The following is a 20,105-nucleotide window of genomic DNA, read 5'->3' as shown; positions in this document are numbered from 1 at the left end:
AAATAAAGATGGATGACTTGTCTCCACTTCTTCTCAGATACCGGTGCCACCATCTTTCCCTTTTGAAGTAATTTGGTTCTGTCTCAGCTGTCAATCATGACTTTCCATCTAATTTTATAACTTCAAATAACCATTTAAAACCAAACTTATCGGAAATATAGGTTTTCAGTTTATCCCACTTATGTCCCATCTGCTAACATGGAGGTGAGAGTGTTTTGAATTCCATCTGAAGGTTTCACTTTCCTCATTTTTTATTCTTTTCACAAGTTTGGCTCATTCTTAATTGAATTATTTATCAACATGCTTATCATTGTGTGATTTTATTAGCGCCTTTCAAATCACATTTCTGCTTTTCGAAATGTGATCTCTAAATACAGATGTGCTTACTTACCCACTTGTGTCTACAGTGACGAGTGTCTGTGTGTGTCCCAGCATGTGTGTCGGGGGTTTTCCTGCCTGTACTTCCTGTTGTATACCCTGTTAAAGGCCAACAGTCCACTGGGAGTGGACGGACAGGACAGTCATGTGGTAATTAGCTCTGCTCATTAAAACTGACCCCAGGCTTTGTTCTGCCATCTGGATACATTGTCCTGCCTCCTGTTAGACACGTGTGTGTCAGAGGGCGACTGACATGATTTACTTTTTCTCTTGAGCCTGGACAACCCCACGTGGAGTGAGTGTTTCCCTTTCTTCTACACTCTGAAGGAATCTGCCAATATGAGCCTTTCACAGACGTATCAAAACCACCTCTGCTCCTCATATCGTCGAAAATCATTAAAATGCCCTACACCTTCACTTGGAGGTTTAATGGGCAGGGACCCACGGGGGAAGACCAAGTATAATCCCTCACTGGAGGGATTATATTTCCCATCTGGCCTGGGAACACCACGGGATCCCTCTGTGGAGCTGGAAGAGGGACGCCAGGAACACCCTGCTTAGCCGGCTGCTCGGACAAGCGGGAAGAAAATGGATAAATGAATAGATGGACATTCCACCAGAGCAAATTCACTGGGGCATTGTTTGAAGGACACGCTGTCAGGTGATTTTTTAAATGATGTTTTAAAATGTGAAGGACAAGCACACGTAGTCGGTTTAGAGTGGAACGCAACACATGTGCAGCGTGAAATGCTGATCTGTCCGTAAGGTGACTTCACGGCTCTTTGGTTGAATTCCTGCAGCAGACAACGTGTCTAAATCAGATCAGTGTTTTATGTGAAACGTGTGCACAAACAGAAATCCAGTAGTTCCAGCTAATTCTGCATGTTTCCAACCGTTAACCTATCATGACAGTTGAAGTTACAGAATATTGATGCCTGACTTCACAGATAAGGGTTTTATTTTGCTTCACTACAATAAGAGAATACATTTCAGTATTCTATTTTCAGTTTGTGTCTTGATTTAAAAAACAAGATATTACACGTTGATTATTGATCTCTAAAGGGCCTTATACAGTATTTAATACACATGTGGAAATAACTTCCAACTTGTCTTCTCGCGAGTAACTGTACTATCCACAGTAAATATCAGTACCAATGATAATATGACCTTGACATAATTTAACATAAAAATAACCTCATCAATATCAAGGAAACGTTTAAATTCTCAGCATTTTCAATCATACAACCACAAATTCAAACCTGGAAGGACGGACGAAAAAAACCACCTCAACCATTATCATGCAATAGAAATGAACACATATTAAAGTATGTATGACTTTTAGATATTGAGCTAAAACACAGAAACCATGAGGGTGGTTCTTTAAATGTTCAACCTGCCAGTTTCCTCTCATCGATTTAAACTTGATCGTAGGAGTGAAACAGAAAAAACAGACGATAATGAAATTGCTACAAAAGAGAAAATGAGACGAAACAATGAAATAAATGAAACGAGAGTTGTTTGTTCTTGGGCACGAGGACGATTCGGAGCAAGTTGTTCTCGCCTGTCGAGTAAGAGCATCAGCTAATGGACAAGTGTGGGGAGAGCAGTGAGTCATAGCACTCGGCTCACAAGGACCCCATTTTCTGTTAGATTCTACGTGATTTATGTCTCCGAGAGTATGTGAGAGTGTAACAGAGAAATATGGAAGCCTGCAGCAGAGTTCAGTGTGCATCAGAGTGTGTGTCTGTGTGTGAGTGTGTGTGTGTGTGTGAGTGAGAGATGGTCTGATCTTTAGTCTAGAAGACCAGTGCTTTAGAGTACAGTTTTTTACCATTCACACGCACATTCATACAGTGCATCTGTGGGCAGCACGTTACTATGAGGGGCAATTTGGGGTTCAGTATCTTGCCCAAGGACACATGTGCATGCAGATGGGGAAGACTGGGATCGAACTAACCTTTGGGTTAGAGGACGGCCGCTCTACCCTCTCGGCCACAGCAGCAGAGAGAACAGTGGGTTTGTTGAGCAGCTCTGTGCAGGACAAAGGCGTCTCTGAGACACAGACCTACAGCTGATTATACAGACTGCAGACAGCATTAACAGCATAGCTCACATTTTTTATACATGTTACACACCAGGACTTATTCACATTGGCTGGATGTGGCTCCAGTGTATCGCAGGGCCAACGTACAGAGACAAACAATCATTCACACTCACACCTACGGACAATTTACAGTCTACAATTAATCTAACGTCACTCAGTATGTCTGTGGACTGTGGGAGGAGGAGGCCGGAGTAACCGGAGAAAACCCACACAGAGAAAACATGCAAACACCACATAGAACGACTCTTTGTCTTTTGTTTGATATTTTATTTCATTTTAATATATTATTATATCTGGTTTTACTGGAGAATATTAATTTCATATATATATATTAGGGTGAACTTTCAACAATCTATGATTTGTCTTACTGAAAGTAATTAGAGGACATGTCATTGTTTGACATCACGGGAACTCTTGCACTAAAACGCTCAGTGAAAACCAGGCACCCTGAGAAAATGAATCTGTGGCATTCAAAACCACAGAAGTGACAAAGAGAAGAAGCTGAAACGAAACATTTTACTCATATTTGAGCAACTTTTTACTTTAAACACAGGCTGATAAAACAACAATGCAGCACGGAGGTCGAGATTTCTGTCTCAAAAACATCACATGATGTTACAAACGTTTTAACGCTTACAGCATTTCTATGAAACAGATACAAACATAAACAGTATCATTTTTACTGCTACACTTTCATATGAATAAATTAAGACATTAAAACTGGTGTCAGTGTCGCAGGCGGACAGTAAGGCTGGTGTGGTCCACGATTCAAGTGCTAAAAATCATTCCAAGTCTCCAAAAATTATTTAAAATGCAGGCATGTGCTCTGACAAGCCTCCTGGCATCATTTACATGTGATTCGGATGGCGTGCGTATCACTGCCGACTGAACGCATTCAAAAATAACCAGGTTAGTGTGTGTGCGTGTTGAGTGAGAGCGAGAGACAGACTTGCATACTAAAGGGAGGACAAGTCAGTGTCGGTATGACGAACTGTTGCTAAGCAGTGGTGGTTGCTAGGAGGAGGGGGGGCAGGCAGGTTTGCCGTCAGTGATGGAATCTGAGGGCTTACCTTTGTGTTTGTGTGTGTGCACGTGTGTGTTTGTGTGTGCACGTGTGTGTGTGTGTGTGTGTGGATTTATTTAGTTGAAACACTGACTCTACAGTGTGGCAAAAAAACAATTTCTACATTATTAAAACTGCAGCTATGGAGATTTATCAATTTGAATTAAAAACAGGTAAAAAAAAATGAATACAATTTTAATATATATCAGCTCAACCTTGAAGCGAAGCCTGATGTACGAGACAAGTTGCTGCAGTTAAATCTAATGAGCCGAAGAGATTTGTGTGTCGTGATCTTTCTTATGCTGTAAAATATGGGATAAGAGTAGAAAAAAAAATACCGTCTAGCGTTGTCATATTTAACAAAGGAAGAATGAGTCATTGACTTTCTGGTGCAGATTCATCAAAGACAGCTGCAGAGGAACTGGCAGAGTGAAACCAACACACTCCTCGGCTTCCCCCAGGAAGATTACTGTATTATACGCAGCGGGGGAAAGCCTCTCAGTTTGACGGCTTCCCTCTCAGTGTGTTCGGATATTATCTCAGATTTCTTTAGAGCCTACATGTTGTTGTTTTTTTTAAATCTATCAACTGGTAACGTCACTAAATATGCTGTGCATCCCTTAGCTGGTGTCACTCTTGTCAGATCTGGTCTGATCCAGTCGGGCGAAAGACATGGTGGGGGGGTTGGCGGGGCGAGACACAGGCAGCCATTTGTACTCGAGGTCCTGTGATGGAGGGTCCAAACGCCAGTCGTAGTGCGTTAACAGGTACACGCAGGCTTCCTGCACAGGGCGGCACACAAAACAACAACAACCCTGATTCATGTTGCATTTTTTACTTAACTTACTTATTGACGCTACAGATTTAAGAGCAGTGTGGGCTGCACTTTTTTTTTTTTACTGCAGAGCTAAAACGAAATGTTGAGACTAGAAGGCACTTGGCAGAGCACGAGCATCCGCCAACGCTGAATAACTCTCCAACTTGCAAAGCTACAGCCTCCATAACACTTTGCTTGTATGTTGTTTTTCCTCCCAGATTTGGAAACAGCAAAGCAACGCAGCACCTTTTAACAGCCAAGCTGAAACTGAACATTGGGTAAAGATTTGAATCATTAACGTCACCTCTCAAGTTCAGACATAGACGTATATATATATATACATATGGAGGCAGGACCTGTACTGCAGTCAGCCACCAGATGGCAATCAAGACGCTTTGGCTTCACTTTTGTGGAGCTGTCATGTCGTCTATGTATATGCGACAGTTCTGTACAGTTTTGCACGAACAAAATCTGAAAGTAGATGGTAAATTTTCACTTTAGTCGCTGGAACACCATCCAGCAGAGTTTCCTGTTTGTAATTCTTATTTTGCATCAACACGTCACCAGTTTTCTTTCATATTTTCATGTAAAAGCTCAACTATGTCCCCCCCACGACAGAAAGAAACCTCATCTTCTGCTCTACTTTCATTCTATGGCTGCACTCAGATCTGCATGGCTGGTAATACCATAGCCAGTATCTCTTATTGGCTGATACTCGGCCGCTGATCTGACTAGACTCATCCACCGGTTGCCCCACCTCCCTCCACTTTATGAATGAAGATTTGCCTGATGGAGGGGGAGGAGCAGGATGGATGAAGCGGGGAGGGAGGATGGAGGAAGGATGATTAGGGTGGGGGTAGGGAGGAAGGAGAGAGGGGGGAGGGATGAATCGAGGCGGCGATGAGTCACATCTCTGACCTAGAGCCCTGCGGTCTACTTTTTACTCTGGTCACACCCTTCTATTTGTGTGTGTGTCTGTGTGTGTGGTGGCATGCGAGAGTCGTCGGCCTGCTGAGAACCAATCAGACACACTTTAAAGAACCAATCAGTCTGGTGTTTTAGCCGTAGCAGAGCAGGTTACAGTGAGGGATGAGGTTCAACGTGTACATCATCAGTGCAAAATAAACCTCACCAGTGTGATGGATAGTGTGTATACACTTCCTGTACGTTGTGACGCAGCTGTGTGGGGTCAGTCGATGTGTGTGCTGCGGTTATCAGAGATCGACTTTTACCGAGGAACTCCTGACATCAGAAGAAAAGCTGCAGTTCACTCCTGATTTCATTACCTTCACCAGGGAGGTTGTTTTCATCTGGGTTTGTTTGACCGTCAGCAGGATTACTCAGAAACTACTGAACCGATTTCCATGAAATATTGTGTGTGTGGGGGGTCGAGCAGATCCAGGCAAACAAGTAGATCCAGAACTACTACTACTATTTCTTTTCCACTTTCTTTAACATTGCAAAAACATGTTGTTAGTGGAGGTATTGTTTGGTTTTGCCTTCGGTTATGTACAACCTTAGTGACCAACCTGACCTTTCACAGCAGCAACTTTATTAACTATAATTAAATTCTAACTAACAGAAAGAGTTCATACATTCACTACAGTGCACTTGCAGTGTTGGTACAGAATATTTTGTATTCTTTTGACCTTATTTATCTCCTGTTGCTCTGGAAAGCCACACACCACAGAGCTCATCAGCTGACATACGACATTAACTGGAATTTGGCCTAAATAGCAAACACCAATATAGCTGTGTTTCGGTTTCAATCCTAAGGTATTTACATTATTTCACAAACCAGCTTCTGGTTGTTAGAATAAGACAGATTCAAATTATGCAAATATAAACACATTTTATATTATCTTTCTCTCAACATCAGGTTATTTCACGATTGACTACAGCCGAGGCATGAATTGCTATAACTGTGGCACATAGCTGACCCGCTGTGGACACTATACAATGGCAAAAGTGTTTGTATGTAAATGGACATGACTACTCATTGTCCACTTTGGGAGCTAAAGCATGAGGACAATGTTGTGCCCACATTATCCCATTCATGCCATTTCCTAAGCAATAAAAAAACAAGCAGCCATCTCGAATCAGTAATCCAGTTTTAAATAATGAGATATGATTGTGCTGCTGAAGAACGAGGAGCGAGCAGTTCATTAAACCACCAGGAACATTTCACCTGAGCTCCATTCAATCAGGCCTGAGTCAGCTCAAAAATAAAACAGAACTTTTAAGCTACTACAATTGATTAATCTGCAACTACTGAAAATCATCCTCACACTTCTTGTTATAACTCTGAGGCGCCACTGGGTAAACTGGGTAAACTGGGTCACAGAGGTTGTTTTCAGGTTGGAAATAGCCCTGGACTCCCCAGTGTCAACACTTGTACAGTACACACAACTGTTTCCAGAGAGAATAGCCCTGCATGGGAAATAAATCTCCCTCCTTCCTGTTGCAACACCTGCAGCACACCTGTCTTGTTCCGGTGTCGTCTATAGGATGTGGATGTATGTGTGTGTGTGTTTGTGTTTGTATACGTGTCTCATGGGATATGCGACGGTGGCTATGGTGAATGTCACCGTGGGGAAGAGCAGGTGGTTTAAACAGGACAAACTGTACCTGGATTTTTTTCGTCTGATATCTCTTTCAAACACGCACACGCACACACACACACACACACACACACACACACACACACACACACACACACACACACACACACACACACTCACACACACATACACATGGCCAAGCATTTGATCATTCCCATGAGCAGTGTTCTATTTACTGAGCGGTTGGGGGATGGTTCACCTCTCCATCTCTGCTCTTTCTTTCTCTCTTATTTCATTCACTGAGCTATTTAAGCTTCAAAACCTCGGAACTTAGACTCAAAATATCATAAACAAACAACAACCACAGTCTGTTAGTTATCCATAATTATTATTACATTTATCAGCCAATTTAGAAGTTTCACAGTCGTATCAATATTGGGGTTTAAGTTTGCTGATATATGCTGATATGAAAACTTTAATTTGACTGAATAATGCAGAAAAGAGGTGCATTCATGTTTACATGTTGTGTACGTGTCAATTAAAGTTCCATATATTAGGTTGTACTTGTGTTTTATTTTTTATATATAGTTATTTATAATAAAGTTATGCTTAATCCCTAAAATGTCAGTGTTATGAGCAGAGTCACCTTGAGGAAGACGTCCGCGAGCTTGGATCCAATGCAGTTCCTGGGCCCGCTGCCGAAGGAGCACAGGAAATGCTCCTGACCTGCGTTCCTGCACAGACAATAAAACACAGTGACATGGTATTTAAAAAAAATGCATATATGTGCAAATAAATCAGGAAATAAAAAAAACACTTGTGCTTGTCTTTCCTTTCTTTAAATCGGAGCACTCAATCCAGCATTGTTCAACAGGACTGGATTCCATTCATGGTCGCTGGCTCAGCAGGATAATGAGCCCTTCATGCTGCTGTTCAGCGCATCTCAACAAAACTGTCAAAGGAGGCGTTTGTTATCCACAGAATGATCATCAGAGGTGACATCATATGAAGATCAGATGACGATGATGACATGATGGATGGACGTCACTTAACACGGCCTCACAACCAATGACAGGACTTGAAGGGTGGCCAGTGAATAGTGACCCTTGTTCATCAATGTATGTGAATAAATGCAGATGTGATCAAATGTGGCATCGAGAAAATCTTAACCAGAACAGAGAGAACTCTTCACTGATGTACTTGTTGCTCATAGAAACTTTTACATGATGCAGTCAATCACTAAGATTGGGTACATTTCTCCTCTCATGTCTTATTTTAAAGTAGTTCAGTAAAACTATATCTGAGTTTAAAGCTGCCCTGTGGAGTTTTATTTTAGACAAAGAAAATTAGTGTTTACTACTGTGCATTTCTTTAAGGTCTTAAGACATTTTGAGTGTATTTAAATCCTTTTTTTTATGCATCAGCAAAGCCGTTTATGATTATCTTGTATTGTTTATGTCCTCACTTATTAGCTCGAAGTCTCTGTGGGTGAAATCAAGTTTCTTCCATCAACGTCAAAAAGTCCACAGGGTTAATTTGAAAGGGGATTAAGTATTTTTCATCCTGAGCTCTATGTTTACAAATGTGGGGGTGAATGAATGGTACTTATGGGGCAACTGCGACATTCCATGAAATGTCCACTAAAAGTGCTTTTTTTCACCAGTAAACGTCTCAAATTGTTATTCTGGGTCTTTGCTAAGAGTCTGGCAACATTACCATTACCATTCATTTACACCCACACAGTCATAGACATAGGGCCCAGGTTTGAAAAAGAGTGGAATTCTGCTTAAACGTGGTACCCATGTTACCAGTTTGAGCTCCGACCTCTCTTTACCAATTAAATGACAATTTTCTCTTTTGCGGATCAAGAGGCAAATCACCTGGACTCTTGAGAGGATGACGCTTCTTTTCTTCTCAAAACATCTTTAAGATGAGGAGATGCAGGTCGGCTCAGGTTTGTCAACAGCCTGCTGATACAGACCATCTCTCCCCTCCCACCGCTAATGCATCCTGTCTTCCTGAAACCTGAGCTCTGATTAAAGGCAAACAGGAAGCATTAGCGGTGTGTATAGTCTGCGTCCATCGTGTGTGTGAGTTACAGGCACGGAGAGAGGGAGAATATTAGTGTTCTCTGCAGCATCTGTCTAATGGTTTAATGTACTATTAGTCTCATCCTGAAACAGTGAGACTTGAAGTGCGTAATGCAGTCTTGTAATACTGTGACACAGAGAGAGAGAGAGACTTAGGAAGCAGTCCAGCATAAGGTTAAATCAAACATGCTGAGCGGATAGGATGTGAATCACAACTGTATAATCTCCGTTGTGTAGTATAATCATTCCTTCTTCCATAAAGTGTAATGAAACTCTGAATACATTGATGCATTTAATGTAATTACCCATTAGGTTTCACAGAGAGGAGTCAGAAAGATTCTCTGATACCATAACTGACATGTTTCCGGTCGTCCAATGGCAGAAAATGTTTTAATTATCTTAAATATAAATGGTTTAAGACGAGCACCAGGCCTCTTTAGATCGCCATCATTCAACAGTCACAAAAGAAGAAATGGAGCAAAGACGACAAATGTCTGGAGTTAAGAAAAGCAACGAATTGACCTGAAAGCAACGAAGCAAGAAGTTGTTTCAAATCCAAAATGATGGAACTTCTGGTTTTATTTGAGCGAGAGACGACAAAATAACTGCTCGAGTGCTTTTAAATAGATTAGTTGTTCAACTCAGATTTGTTTTGGGGATTCAAACAGGAGAGGTGTCTTCCTGGATAGTTAGGTCTCTACAGACACTAATGAATGTGGTGCAGCTGTGGCTCAGGAGGTACACCGGGTTGTCCTCTAACTAGAGGGTTGGTGGTTCGATCCCAGGCTCCTAACAGAAAATTAACTTGTCCGATTTTGAAATATAGCTGGTTGACATAAAAAATAGAAATAAAACTATACAAAAACAATGGCGGCTGAATTAAAGATGTGAAATAAAAACTAAAAAGTCCCTCTGGTTAGAGTTGATTGCTTTGAGAATCACATTCAATACTTTAAGAGGGTTATGTTATAATTATAAGAATGTTCCTACTCCTGAGTTTTTAATCGTAGAGCAATAATCTGACAATATAACTTGATATTACCAAGAAAAAATCCTGCTCTTTTACAGTAAATACATTATTAAAAAAATAAGCTGAGCAAACAGTCAGTACTTCTTTCAGATTGATCTAAAACTAGCAACACAACCTGCTGCAGTGGCTCTGACTTTTATCTGTTGGACTCATTTATCTACAGCCAGGGCCTGTGTGGCATTTGGCCGACAGGATGTTAACTTGCTATCTTCACTATTTGCTTCCAACTGGAAAAACACACACACAAACTCACACACACACACACACACACACACACAAGCTGACAATATGTGCTGGGACACACAATATACACAAGTATCGCACAGAAACTCACATGCACGGTGTGTGTGCACAAACAGACGATGTGGTTAAACTGTAGTTATTGCAGGTGGGCTTGTTATGTAACAGGACCGCAGTCGTTAAATTAAACAGCCAGGTGGCGAGGGAGAGGAGCCAGGCAACTATCGAGGCTCACAGGAAAAAAGTGTCTCCAGGAAGACTGGCAGATGGAGAGGCCGAGGAAGAAGCAGGTCGGAGGAAAGAGAAACAGACTGGAAGATAAAGGGAAGGATGGAAGAGGAGATTCAGCAAACACACACAGACAGAGAGGAGAGGGAGAGGGAGAGGGAGAGAGAGAGAGAGAGAGGGAGAGAGAGAGAGAGAGAGAGAGAGAGAGAGAGAGAGACTAGGTTCATTTATTCAGCCTCATGGAAACTCACTAGTTTAAGCAGAATCTATACATCTATAAACAAGCTACATTTAAAGACCTGTTTAATACAACTTGAGACTTAACTTGCAATGGTAATACAAACCATAAGTGAAAATATACTTCACTAAATAGAGTCATTCTCAAGCCACTTATCATTAAAGGGACATTTCCCCATGTTCACAATCAAGCTAGCAGGCTGGCTGGAGAGACCAGAAACAGATTAACGACGGAGCACATAACACAATTCATATTCTTTCTTATTTGGTCTGGCAGAGCAGAAAATCTTTCATGGTGACCAAAGACAATTTAATATATTTTGGGGCATTTTATTCATCAACTTTTCTTTAAGAGGGCTGTGATGGCTCTGTTATTACTCGCAGCAAAATGAACCTCTACTGAATCTTAAGGGTCACAAACATATATTCTCAACGTGTGTATCTGTATACACACTCTAAAAATGGTCATTTGTTCCTAAAGCAGCTGCAGTTCTCTGTATCGATTCGTGATTCAATTCAATTTCTAGCTGCAGATTTTGAGCTCTAGTGAGTATTTACGGCAGCAGGACTGGTTCGTAGTAATAAAGGCTCATCTCGAACATTTCTCCACACAAACGGAGATTCACTCTGTGGCTTAGATGCATAAGCTTCGGCTTTGGCTACACAAACAATCATAAACGGTTGGATCAGTTCATTGTCGCTCTTGAATAGGATTTGGTGACAAATATATGATATTACCAGATTTATCCTTTAATGCTCAGAATGTCTTTTTTTATGACTGTATAATAAAACACAAACTTTCCTATTGATATATCTGTTTATTTTTATGACTCATTTTCTAGATTCTCCTCTCTGACTCATTCTTTTACCCCAGCCCATCCTGCAGAGCACGATGTGCACACACACACACAGACACACCCAGACACACACACCCAGACACACACACCGTTACACCCCCACACACACACACACACAGCGCAGGGGGAATCCCCATTGGTAAAAGCGGGTGTGAGGTGGCCAGTTACCATGGAAGCAGCTACCTGTCTATTCATTCATAGATTTATTGTTTTCTAGTTGAGTGCTCTGCTTCCTTTACACACACCAGTGAATTTAAAAAGACAGCCATTTCAAAACGTGTATCATACTCTGTAAATGTAGATCAAAAGAAAATGTTGTGAATTAATATTTTTGAATATATATATATATATTATATTTATTATTTGTATAATATAAAAATATGTAGCTTTTAGTTTTTTTCTTTGTTCTATTGCCACTGAATGAAAACACAATGTTCCTTGTGTTTTCAGGCTGTAACATCTTATCTAAAGAAAATCTTTGTTTCTTACGATAAGATAAACTCAGACTACAAATCCCAGTGTGTGCTAATGCTGCAGGAAAAATTAAATGGGAATACAATAATTTACTTATGCAAATGTTATGAAGCTAAATCTTCACATGCAGACAAAATAAACTGGGGTGATGTGGATGGTGAGGGGTTGTCTTTAAAAATAATCACATTTCTTGACCTTTAAAAATGGCTCTAAATTAAATAAATTACTAAAAGAATAATAGACAGAACAGTGTGATTTTAAGTCAGGAAAGAGAGGGTCATCCCTCAAAGGAAACTGTTTAAACAGATTTTATTTACTCATAATTTTATTTATCTCCACTGGTTTCAATTTGTAAAACAGCAAAGTGCCGCTAAAAGGGGTTTAATAATGGTAATTCTATTTAACGGGTAAAATGGGAAACCCCAAATTAAAAAAAGGGAGTTTCCTGTTTTTGTTCTGAGAGCCATACACATGTGCTGAAGAAAAAGAGAAAAACCCCAAGCAAACACGATGGGATCTTCTATGACTCATTTTTCTGTATCCCATCCCTCCCCACGGGCACCATTCTCCCCCACACACACACACACACACACACACACACACACACACACACACGGTAAAGACTGGGTTGCCATGGCAGCAGCTACCAACATACATACATACATACATACATACATACACAGTTCCCCCCCCCCTCTGCCTCTGTCGCCTGAATGAAAGAACATGAATGAGAATAAACGGGTGAATGGAGGAAGAGGGTGAATAGGAAAACAGTCGACTGACAGAGTGAGGGAGGCCGATCAGGTTTCATTTTACTGCGGCAGGTATCAGACAGACGGTGAAGGACGCGAGTGAAGGATGTTGTTGAGCCAGAGATTGTTTGTCTTCATCTGTCTCTTTGTGCATCTACAGTTGTATTCAGACGCCATGTATGTGTCGATCTTTATGCTTGTGTGTGTGTGAGAGCGATCAGGTCAGATTTTAGCTCTCAGGCGTTGTTAATCTATCTGCATTGGTTGCCAGGGTAACAATGTAGGCGTATGTATGTACAGCGTGATTTCCCAACACAGAACCAAAGAGCTTTCTGCAGTCTAGACCCCAGACAAAGTAGATTACTGGTCGGCTATTTACAAAAAGAATAAATGTCAAAATCAAACCTGTGCGTCTCTCTGTATCATTTAGGTTATTTCAATCTTATCATGTATGGCCCCTGATCACAGGTAGAAACAGATTCTGTGTCAAAAATGTTATCCATTATTACCTCTACAAAGGAGGTGATTTTTTTCACCTGTTTATTGGTTTATCGATTTGCAGGATGACACAAAATCTACTAAACCATTTCCACCAAACTTGGTGCAGGGATGGGGCCTGAGATGAATCCATTACATTTTGGTGTGGATGCAGATAAAGGAACATATAGCATTTTCAACATTTTCTAAAATGTTTCAAGGAAAGATGAGCAGATCAATAACTTCACTTTAAAGTCCTCAACGTCCAATGTGTAGAAAAATAAATAACTAGACTAAATATTGAGCGTCTTTACCTGCCGCTCCACCGCTCTGGCAGGAAGTCGTTCGGCTGCTGGAACATCTCCGGGTCACGGTGGACTCCGTGGCTGATGTAGATTGCGCCGTGGCCCTTTGGGACGTGAAACCCTGCGAGGGTGGAGTCCTGTACACAACGAGAGAGGGGGAGAGAGAGAGAGAGAGAGAGAGAGAGAGAGAGAGAGAGAGAGAGAGAGAGAGAGAGGACATCACAATATTAACCTTGTGTAGTTATAGTGCATGAAAGCAAAGGAACAGAATGTCAAATACTTTAGATGGAAAATGGAAAATATCTATTTGATGCAAGAAAAATAAATATCGACCTAAACCTAGAACCACACCCTCTTTATTCTGTGACTTAAATTCAACATTCACTGTCCTCTGTGTTAATATAATAATTGTAACATAAGCTTTTCTATCGTCTCACGTTATTACACTTTCACATGTTGACGTTGCTGTTTGCACTGGGAGGTTTAATGAACGTCCAACAGTTGGAGAATATATCAAGATTCCCTGTGATAATTCACTTACATACATTTCCAACGCTTGAATTATTAAACACACTTTACGTCTTTATTTATCAAACTGGAAAAATCATAGAAATGCTGTTTCACATCTGATACAAACAGAAGAGGATATAAAAGTAGATTTAAGTATCTACAGGCTTTGCACCACTTGCACTGACGGTGAACTGGATACACTGAAATACCAGCAATGTAAGAACACGCTAAAATAACCTTTGAACCTAAATGAATGGGAGACATTTTTAACCCTCATGTTTTCCTTGAACTCCCCTTTAAACAAAGTTTCCTTGGGGCAAAAAGCCCACTTACCCAATTGTTGCCCTTTTAATTCACCTTTTTCACTACATCCATTAGTAGCTGCACTAATGGACTCCCAGAGAACATGATCACTGTTTCTCTTTGCTCCACCCTCGCTCTCCTTTTCTCTCCCTGCCTCTCTCTGCTGGAGTGGAAAATCTTACACAAATCCTCCTCCTTTCTCTCAGTTCTCCCGGAGAGACGTGCGTTCCTCCTCCCTCCTGCTCCGAACACAATCAGGCTGCTACAGCTGCTGCATATCTTTGTTCCACTTGATGGAGCTGATACTTTTTCCACCTGATTGTGAATACTAATAATCTTTCTCTTTTCGTAAACACCTACCTGCGCATAAACATCTTATTAACTCTTATCTGTCCCGATCCAGGACTTAACTCTTTCTTTTGTACTTACTTACTTTGTATTTTTTTAGGGTTGTTTAGGTTCAGGTCATTTTCTTTGACCTTGCACGTCATGAACCCGTGTCCCATCGAAACGCCTTAGGGAATCAAAATGTACTGGTGTGTTTCCCAGAAGTGTCAAATGATTCGGCTTCACAGCGTCACCAGCACGCACCCCCCCCCCACCACCACAGACCTCCGGCTCCCTCCCTCTCTACCTCCCTTCCTTCCTTCCTTCCGGCGGAGCGGAGCGAGTCAATCCCGGGGACGGATCAATGCCTCTGATTGGGCTGTTGCATAAGCCTGGTGGATGAGGTCACAATGATAAAACAGCCGGTTTGGGGGAGGAGGCCGAGATGCTCCGAACGCTATTAACCTCGGAAAAATGCAGCCGGTCAGAGAGGAGACAGGATTATTGGTCGACAGTGCTAATGTCAAACCAGAATACAGAATAACAGAAACAATTTTAATGACTGACAGTGCACAAAGAAAAAAAATAATTAACAAATATAGCAGCACTGGTTAATGTTAGTTAGAAGTTAATGATAGTCAGACACACAGTGAAATAGGACTCACTGACAACAAAGGCAAAATAAGAGAGAAACTAATCTCTTAGAGAATCCTGGATAGGAAAGTACATAACACCAAACAGTGAAATGACACATATCGCGCTTCCTCTCACAGCCAAACAGGAAACACATCAATCAATATTGTTGTGGCCCTGATGCCAGCGGAACCCAGTGTGGAACAAAAGTGTTTTGCATTTTATTTTAGTACAAAGTCGTCACAACGGTTCGCAAAAGCAAATATCTCATAAATAAAATGTGTTGTTTCAGGACATCCACCCTGACAAGCTGAAAGAAGCTTCATGAGAAATGACTCAAAATGACTGTGTAAGATCATCAAACTGGTATTCACAGCAGTACCATGATCCTGTCCACCCCCTGTAGGTCTCAGAGTGTACTACACTCACAAGAGAGGACCTCACAGCAGAAGAGACTTTCACCTAAAGTAATCTGTCGCCATCTAGAGGAGAGCAGGGGAACAAGCAGGACAAGAAAAAATAAAATCCTTGAGTATAAATAAATCCTCAACTCACCCACACTTCTTGATGCACTAACATTTACAGTGGTGGCAGTGCTCAGCAGAACAAGGTGCCCCCCCCCCCGTCCATGATTTTGAAAGTCAGTCACCATGACCAGATCTGTGATCTATGAAAACCAATGGAAAGTGTTCATGTCCTACCTGATCAGCAATTCTGCGTCCGCCGATGAAAGGAGGCCAGAGTCTCTGCACCTCCAACAGTACGTTGTGCAGGTAGTCAGGTTCTTCTCTCGCTCGCCGACGTTTCTCCTCCTGAAATTCAGAAGAGAAAAGATTTTTATTTGTTGATTTATAGTAAAACAAGAAGCTCTGGGCAAAGGCTTTTTATTTGGGGTTGATCTAAAACGCAATGAGCTAATTCTTCTCAAATTCTTACAATCAAAAGAGCTAAAATGTCCTGTTTGTGTGTTACTGTTCACAAGATTTCTATGTATTAAAGATCAATATTTTCAGCTGTATCAACACTTTGTGCACTTTGGCCTGTGTTTGTGTACCTGTTCGTTCCCGCTGAGTGCCAGAGTGAAGGAGGTGAGCAGCGACGCAAAAGCTTTGGGGATCAGAGCTGAGATGAAGAGCAGGAGATGCTGGGAGGCAGCGGTGGAGTCGGGCAGCGGGAGAGAGCCGAGAGAGCCCACAAAACTAGAGAGGGTCAGAGGGAGAGAGAATTTCAGAAGATAACGTCACTGTATTTGTTTAGCAGCCATGTGTCTGACATTGAGACATCGAGATCGAGAGATAAGCAAAGTTCTGCCTAATTTGGATTTAAAGCTGAAGCTGAATAAGAAGGTAAAGGACGAGTCAGTCGCTACGATTCTAGGTTCCTATGTTCAGCAAACTTTAAATGTTTTTAAAAAAGTTAAAAAATGTGTTTCTACAGGTGGAGGAATCTAACCCCTGTTTGTCATTCTCCAGTTTGTCTTTGATGATGTCCATCAGTTTGTCTCTGGCGTCCAGAGCGGTGGAGAAACCCGACGACCACAGAGGAACCTTCATGTTCACAGGGGCAGAGATCAGACCTGTGGGTGCAGAGGAAACAAACAATGACAGAAAGGAAACACTCACACAATAAAAAAGGGAACTGGTAAATCATGCAATGCTGTATTGCAAAACAAGAACGCTGACTTACTAAATGAGTCTGCAAAAGAAATTGAGCAAGTGTCTGTGTCTCTTACCGTGCCAGTGCCGGGTGCAGAGCTGCATGATTTCTTGGAACAGCTCCGGCTGCTCCTCCGCTCTTACGTTCAGAAAAAGGCCCAAAACCAACTCCGTCCCCAGACGCTTGAAGACCGAGTACACACACTCTGGCTGCCCACTACACATACACACATGCATCAGATGCAGATTACTTTTACTCTCCTAAAATATTGAGTCTTTAATATAAATGACATGAATTAAATGCTCCTAAACTTGTAAACAGTGTTACCTGAGAGAGAGGTCCTTCAGACAGCGCACACATACACTGTGGTGAGAAAGAGAAAAAAGAAGAACATACAATTTTCTTATTTTTGAGCATGAGCAACATCCACAAGTTAGTCCAGCATTAAATCCCCGTACTACACACCGAACGCTATTGATCTTTGGAAAAAGCTGTAAATAATGTGGTTAAATGCTGACACCCTGTTTCCCTACCTGCTGATATAATCACTTGACGACTTCAAACAGCTTCCTGAAAACAGGCTGGTGAGGGACAGACGGAGAAGACAAGCCTCTTCACCTGAAACACACAGATGCAACGTTCTCTTATTTATATTTGCTGAGCAGAATTGAAACACAGTTATGCAGTTATGATCTTGTACTTAACAACTCTAAAGTATCTATATACTGCACTGAGAGGTAAACATATACTCATCAGTGGATTTCTTGGCCCAACAGACACTGGTTTCCACTGCTGAGTGTTTTCATAATTGATTAATTAGCTCATTACTGTTTGAATTTATCAGTTTCTTTTGTTTTATAAAATATGAAAAATGACCCAAAGTCCAAAGTGACATCTTCAGGTGTCTTGTTTGTTGAAGCCTTGATGCTGTAACATCATCTTAGAGGTAGATTAGACGCTCTGCTGTGTGTGTGTGTGTGTGTGTGTGTGTCTTTACCATTAGTGGTGACAAGGGTGTCACCGTACATGTTGGTCATCAAGTCAGTGGGATCCTTCAGGAACACGTTGGATTTCTCTGAAATAAACCAAATAACTTGATTACATAAACACACACATATACATGTCTCCATCTGCAGTGTGTGTGTGTGTGTGTGTGTGTGTGTGTGTGTGTGTGTGTGTGTCAGTTATTCAGATCAAGCTCGACGAAATAACAACATTCACAAATGTAGGAGAAAAAGTAGGAAAAAGTAGGTTCTCATAAACCACAAACATAAATACTGTATGTAAGTAGACTTCAGTGAGTGTTTACACAAATACTTCCATGTAATGTGAAAACACTGACTCCAAATCATATCGGATATTATTAACCAAGACAAACAGGACACACTTTTATTGAATAGATTTTTAGTGTGACCGCTATTTTATATGAATATTCAAAAGACACACTTTTTTCAAAAGTTTCCATGTCATGTGACCAACCGACTCCAAACCAGTGCTGAATTACCAAAGATAAACGGGGGCACAACTCTTTTTATTGGATTTTAGTGTTTCTGGACATTTCTAGTTTACATATATTGTCCTAAATAATAAAATACATATAATTGGATGAGATCCTGACTTGAATGAGGATCTTTTTCTAACTTCAGGCAAAGTTGATGATGCATTAAGAAGTTTGGCATATTTACAATTATATCGACTGGTACTAAGTTTTAATAGGATTATATCATGTTGAGTTATTTCATGTATGAACTCATGTAATTTCCTATTCAAGGCCCTTTTTAACTCCTCTATAAATCTCCAGTAGCCTCTTAATATGTTTATCCTGGCATTAATGGTACTGATGTTTTTACAAAGCTTATATTTATTACATTACAGTGTCTCTGGAACCTGCAGGAACACAACGATTCTACATTCAAACTCAATAGAAGCTCCTTGTTTCCCTCTTTCTTCCTCTTTGTCATCACGAGTCTCTCCCATGACACGTCCCTCTGAAGTCCGAGTGAAGTTTACTCCATGTGGAGCTAATCCTGCTTTTTGTTCTTTAGCCTCGGGGCAGAACGAGACCAGGAAACTGTCTCTGCGTATCCGTGCTAACGTGACCCGGACTAGGCCAACCCTGCACACCTGTAACACACGCACACACACACACGCGCACACACACCTGTCCGACATACCGCACAGCAGCTCTCTCATCCCCGCCGCGGAGCAGATGAACACGGTGGGTCTGTTGAGCAGGCGGCCCTGGAACACTCGGCCCCGGTGCTTGTCGACCCGCTGCCGGTAGAAGCTCACCGGGTCCCGGTAGAACTCCAGGGACTTGTCGCCCAGCAACGAAACACCTGCATTTCCTGGTAGTTTGGACATTCTAGGCGCCGATGACGCAAATTCGTCCAACACTTTGACTCACAACTCGAGGACAACCGCGGCTGTGAACTTGACTAAGACCGAGACCAGGTCCAGACTCGGACTAAACCCTCATCTGGCCCGAGTGTAGATCCGTTTGATCCGAGAGACAGCGAGCGGCTGCGGGGGAATCGACCTCTGATCACCGCGCTCATTGTTGTCACTGTTTTCTCCGAGGTTACCTGAAGGGCTCACTGGACACACTGATGCGTTCTTCCCTGTCGGGAATTTATCGTTACCAATCAACCATGTACTCAACCAACGTTTTATTTGTATTTTTTAATTAAATGTTTTGTATTTTGTATTTTATTCAACTCACAAACTTACAAACAAATAAAAGAAATACAGAAACTCATCATAAAAAGAGGAACAGCACAACTGTGACCATCTTCAGATATGATACAACCAATATGTATAAAATACACTTTTTTTTAGCGAGTGGAATGATATAGATAATTAGGTCATCCAATATTTATAGTGTTATAATATTTTGTGTAACATAGTAGTACACAGTCTGCCCTTGGGTTGATTTACTTCTATGTCATTCAGCTAAATTAGTTTATTTTTAGTTCATTGACCTTGTTGAGGTCAGACAATCCAAGAACCAGTCTACTCTGCTGGTTGTCTGGAAAAAACACAGCCAAACCAAGTCTAAAAGAA

At 41.4% G+C, this 20,105-nt stretch overlaps 1 protein-coding gene across 3 annotated transcripts; it reads right to left on the bottom strand.

Annotated features, from left to right (window-relative positions):
* Positions 1-3,002: 3,002 nt before the first annotated feature.
* On the bottom strand, positions 3,003-19,627 carry LOC118125349 (putative cytochrome P450 120). Of its 3 annotated transcripts, none has more exons than XM_035183801.1 (11): positions 19,217-19,627; positions 18,040-18,117; positions 17,576-17,660; positions 17,370-17,405; positions 17,119-17,258; positions 16,839-16,962; positions 16,441-16,585; positions 16,088-16,198; positions 13,623-13,750; positions 7,570-7,657; positions 3,003-4,327 (listed from the first exon to the last, which is right to left on the bottom strand). In XM_035183801.1, the coding sequence occupies exons 1-11, from the start codon at positions 19,404-19,406 to the stop codon at positions 4,166-4,168; spliced, it is 1,287 nt and encodes a 428-aa protein (XP_035039692.1). In that variant the 5' UTR covers positions 19,407-19,627; the 3' UTR covers positions 3,003-4,165. The 3 variants fall into 3 exon arrangements, 2 of the variants coding, with proteins under 2 accessions (XP_035039692.1, XP_035039693.1); XM_035183802.1 differs by having other exon boundaries at positions 19,204-19,319; XR_004698835.1 differs by having other exon boundaries at positions 4,266-4,327; positions 7,570-7,875.
* Positions 19,628-20,105: the final 478 nt, after the last annotated feature.

The sequence above is a fragment of the Hippoglossus stenolepis genome, chromosome 18 (assembly GCF_022539355.2).
Source record: "Hippoglossus stenolepis isolate QCI-W04-F060 chromosome 18, HSTE1.2, whole genome shotgun sequence".
NCBI lineage: Eukaryota > Metazoa > Chordata > Actinopteri > Pleuronectiformes > Pleuronectidae > Hippoglossus > Hippoglossus stenolepis.
Note: the sequence above shows the minus strand (reverse complement) of the source record. Positions and strands in the feature narration are given on the sequence as shown.

Excerpts from the sequence above, each read along its gene's own strand:
- LOC118125349 (XM_035183801.1), bottom strand. The coding sequence starts at position 19,406 with ATGTCCAAACTACCAGGAAATGCAGGTGTTTCGTTGCTGGGCGACAAG. Across the intron at positions 18,118-19,216 it reads GATGAGAGAGCTGCTGTGCG|AGAAATCCAACGTGTTCCTG; the intron begins GTATGTCGGACA and ends GGTTTATTTCAG. Across the intron at positions 4,328-7,569 it reads TCGCGGACGTCTTCCTCAAG|GAAGCCTGCGTGTACCTGTT; the intron begins GTGACTCTGCTC and ends CGCCCTGTGCAG.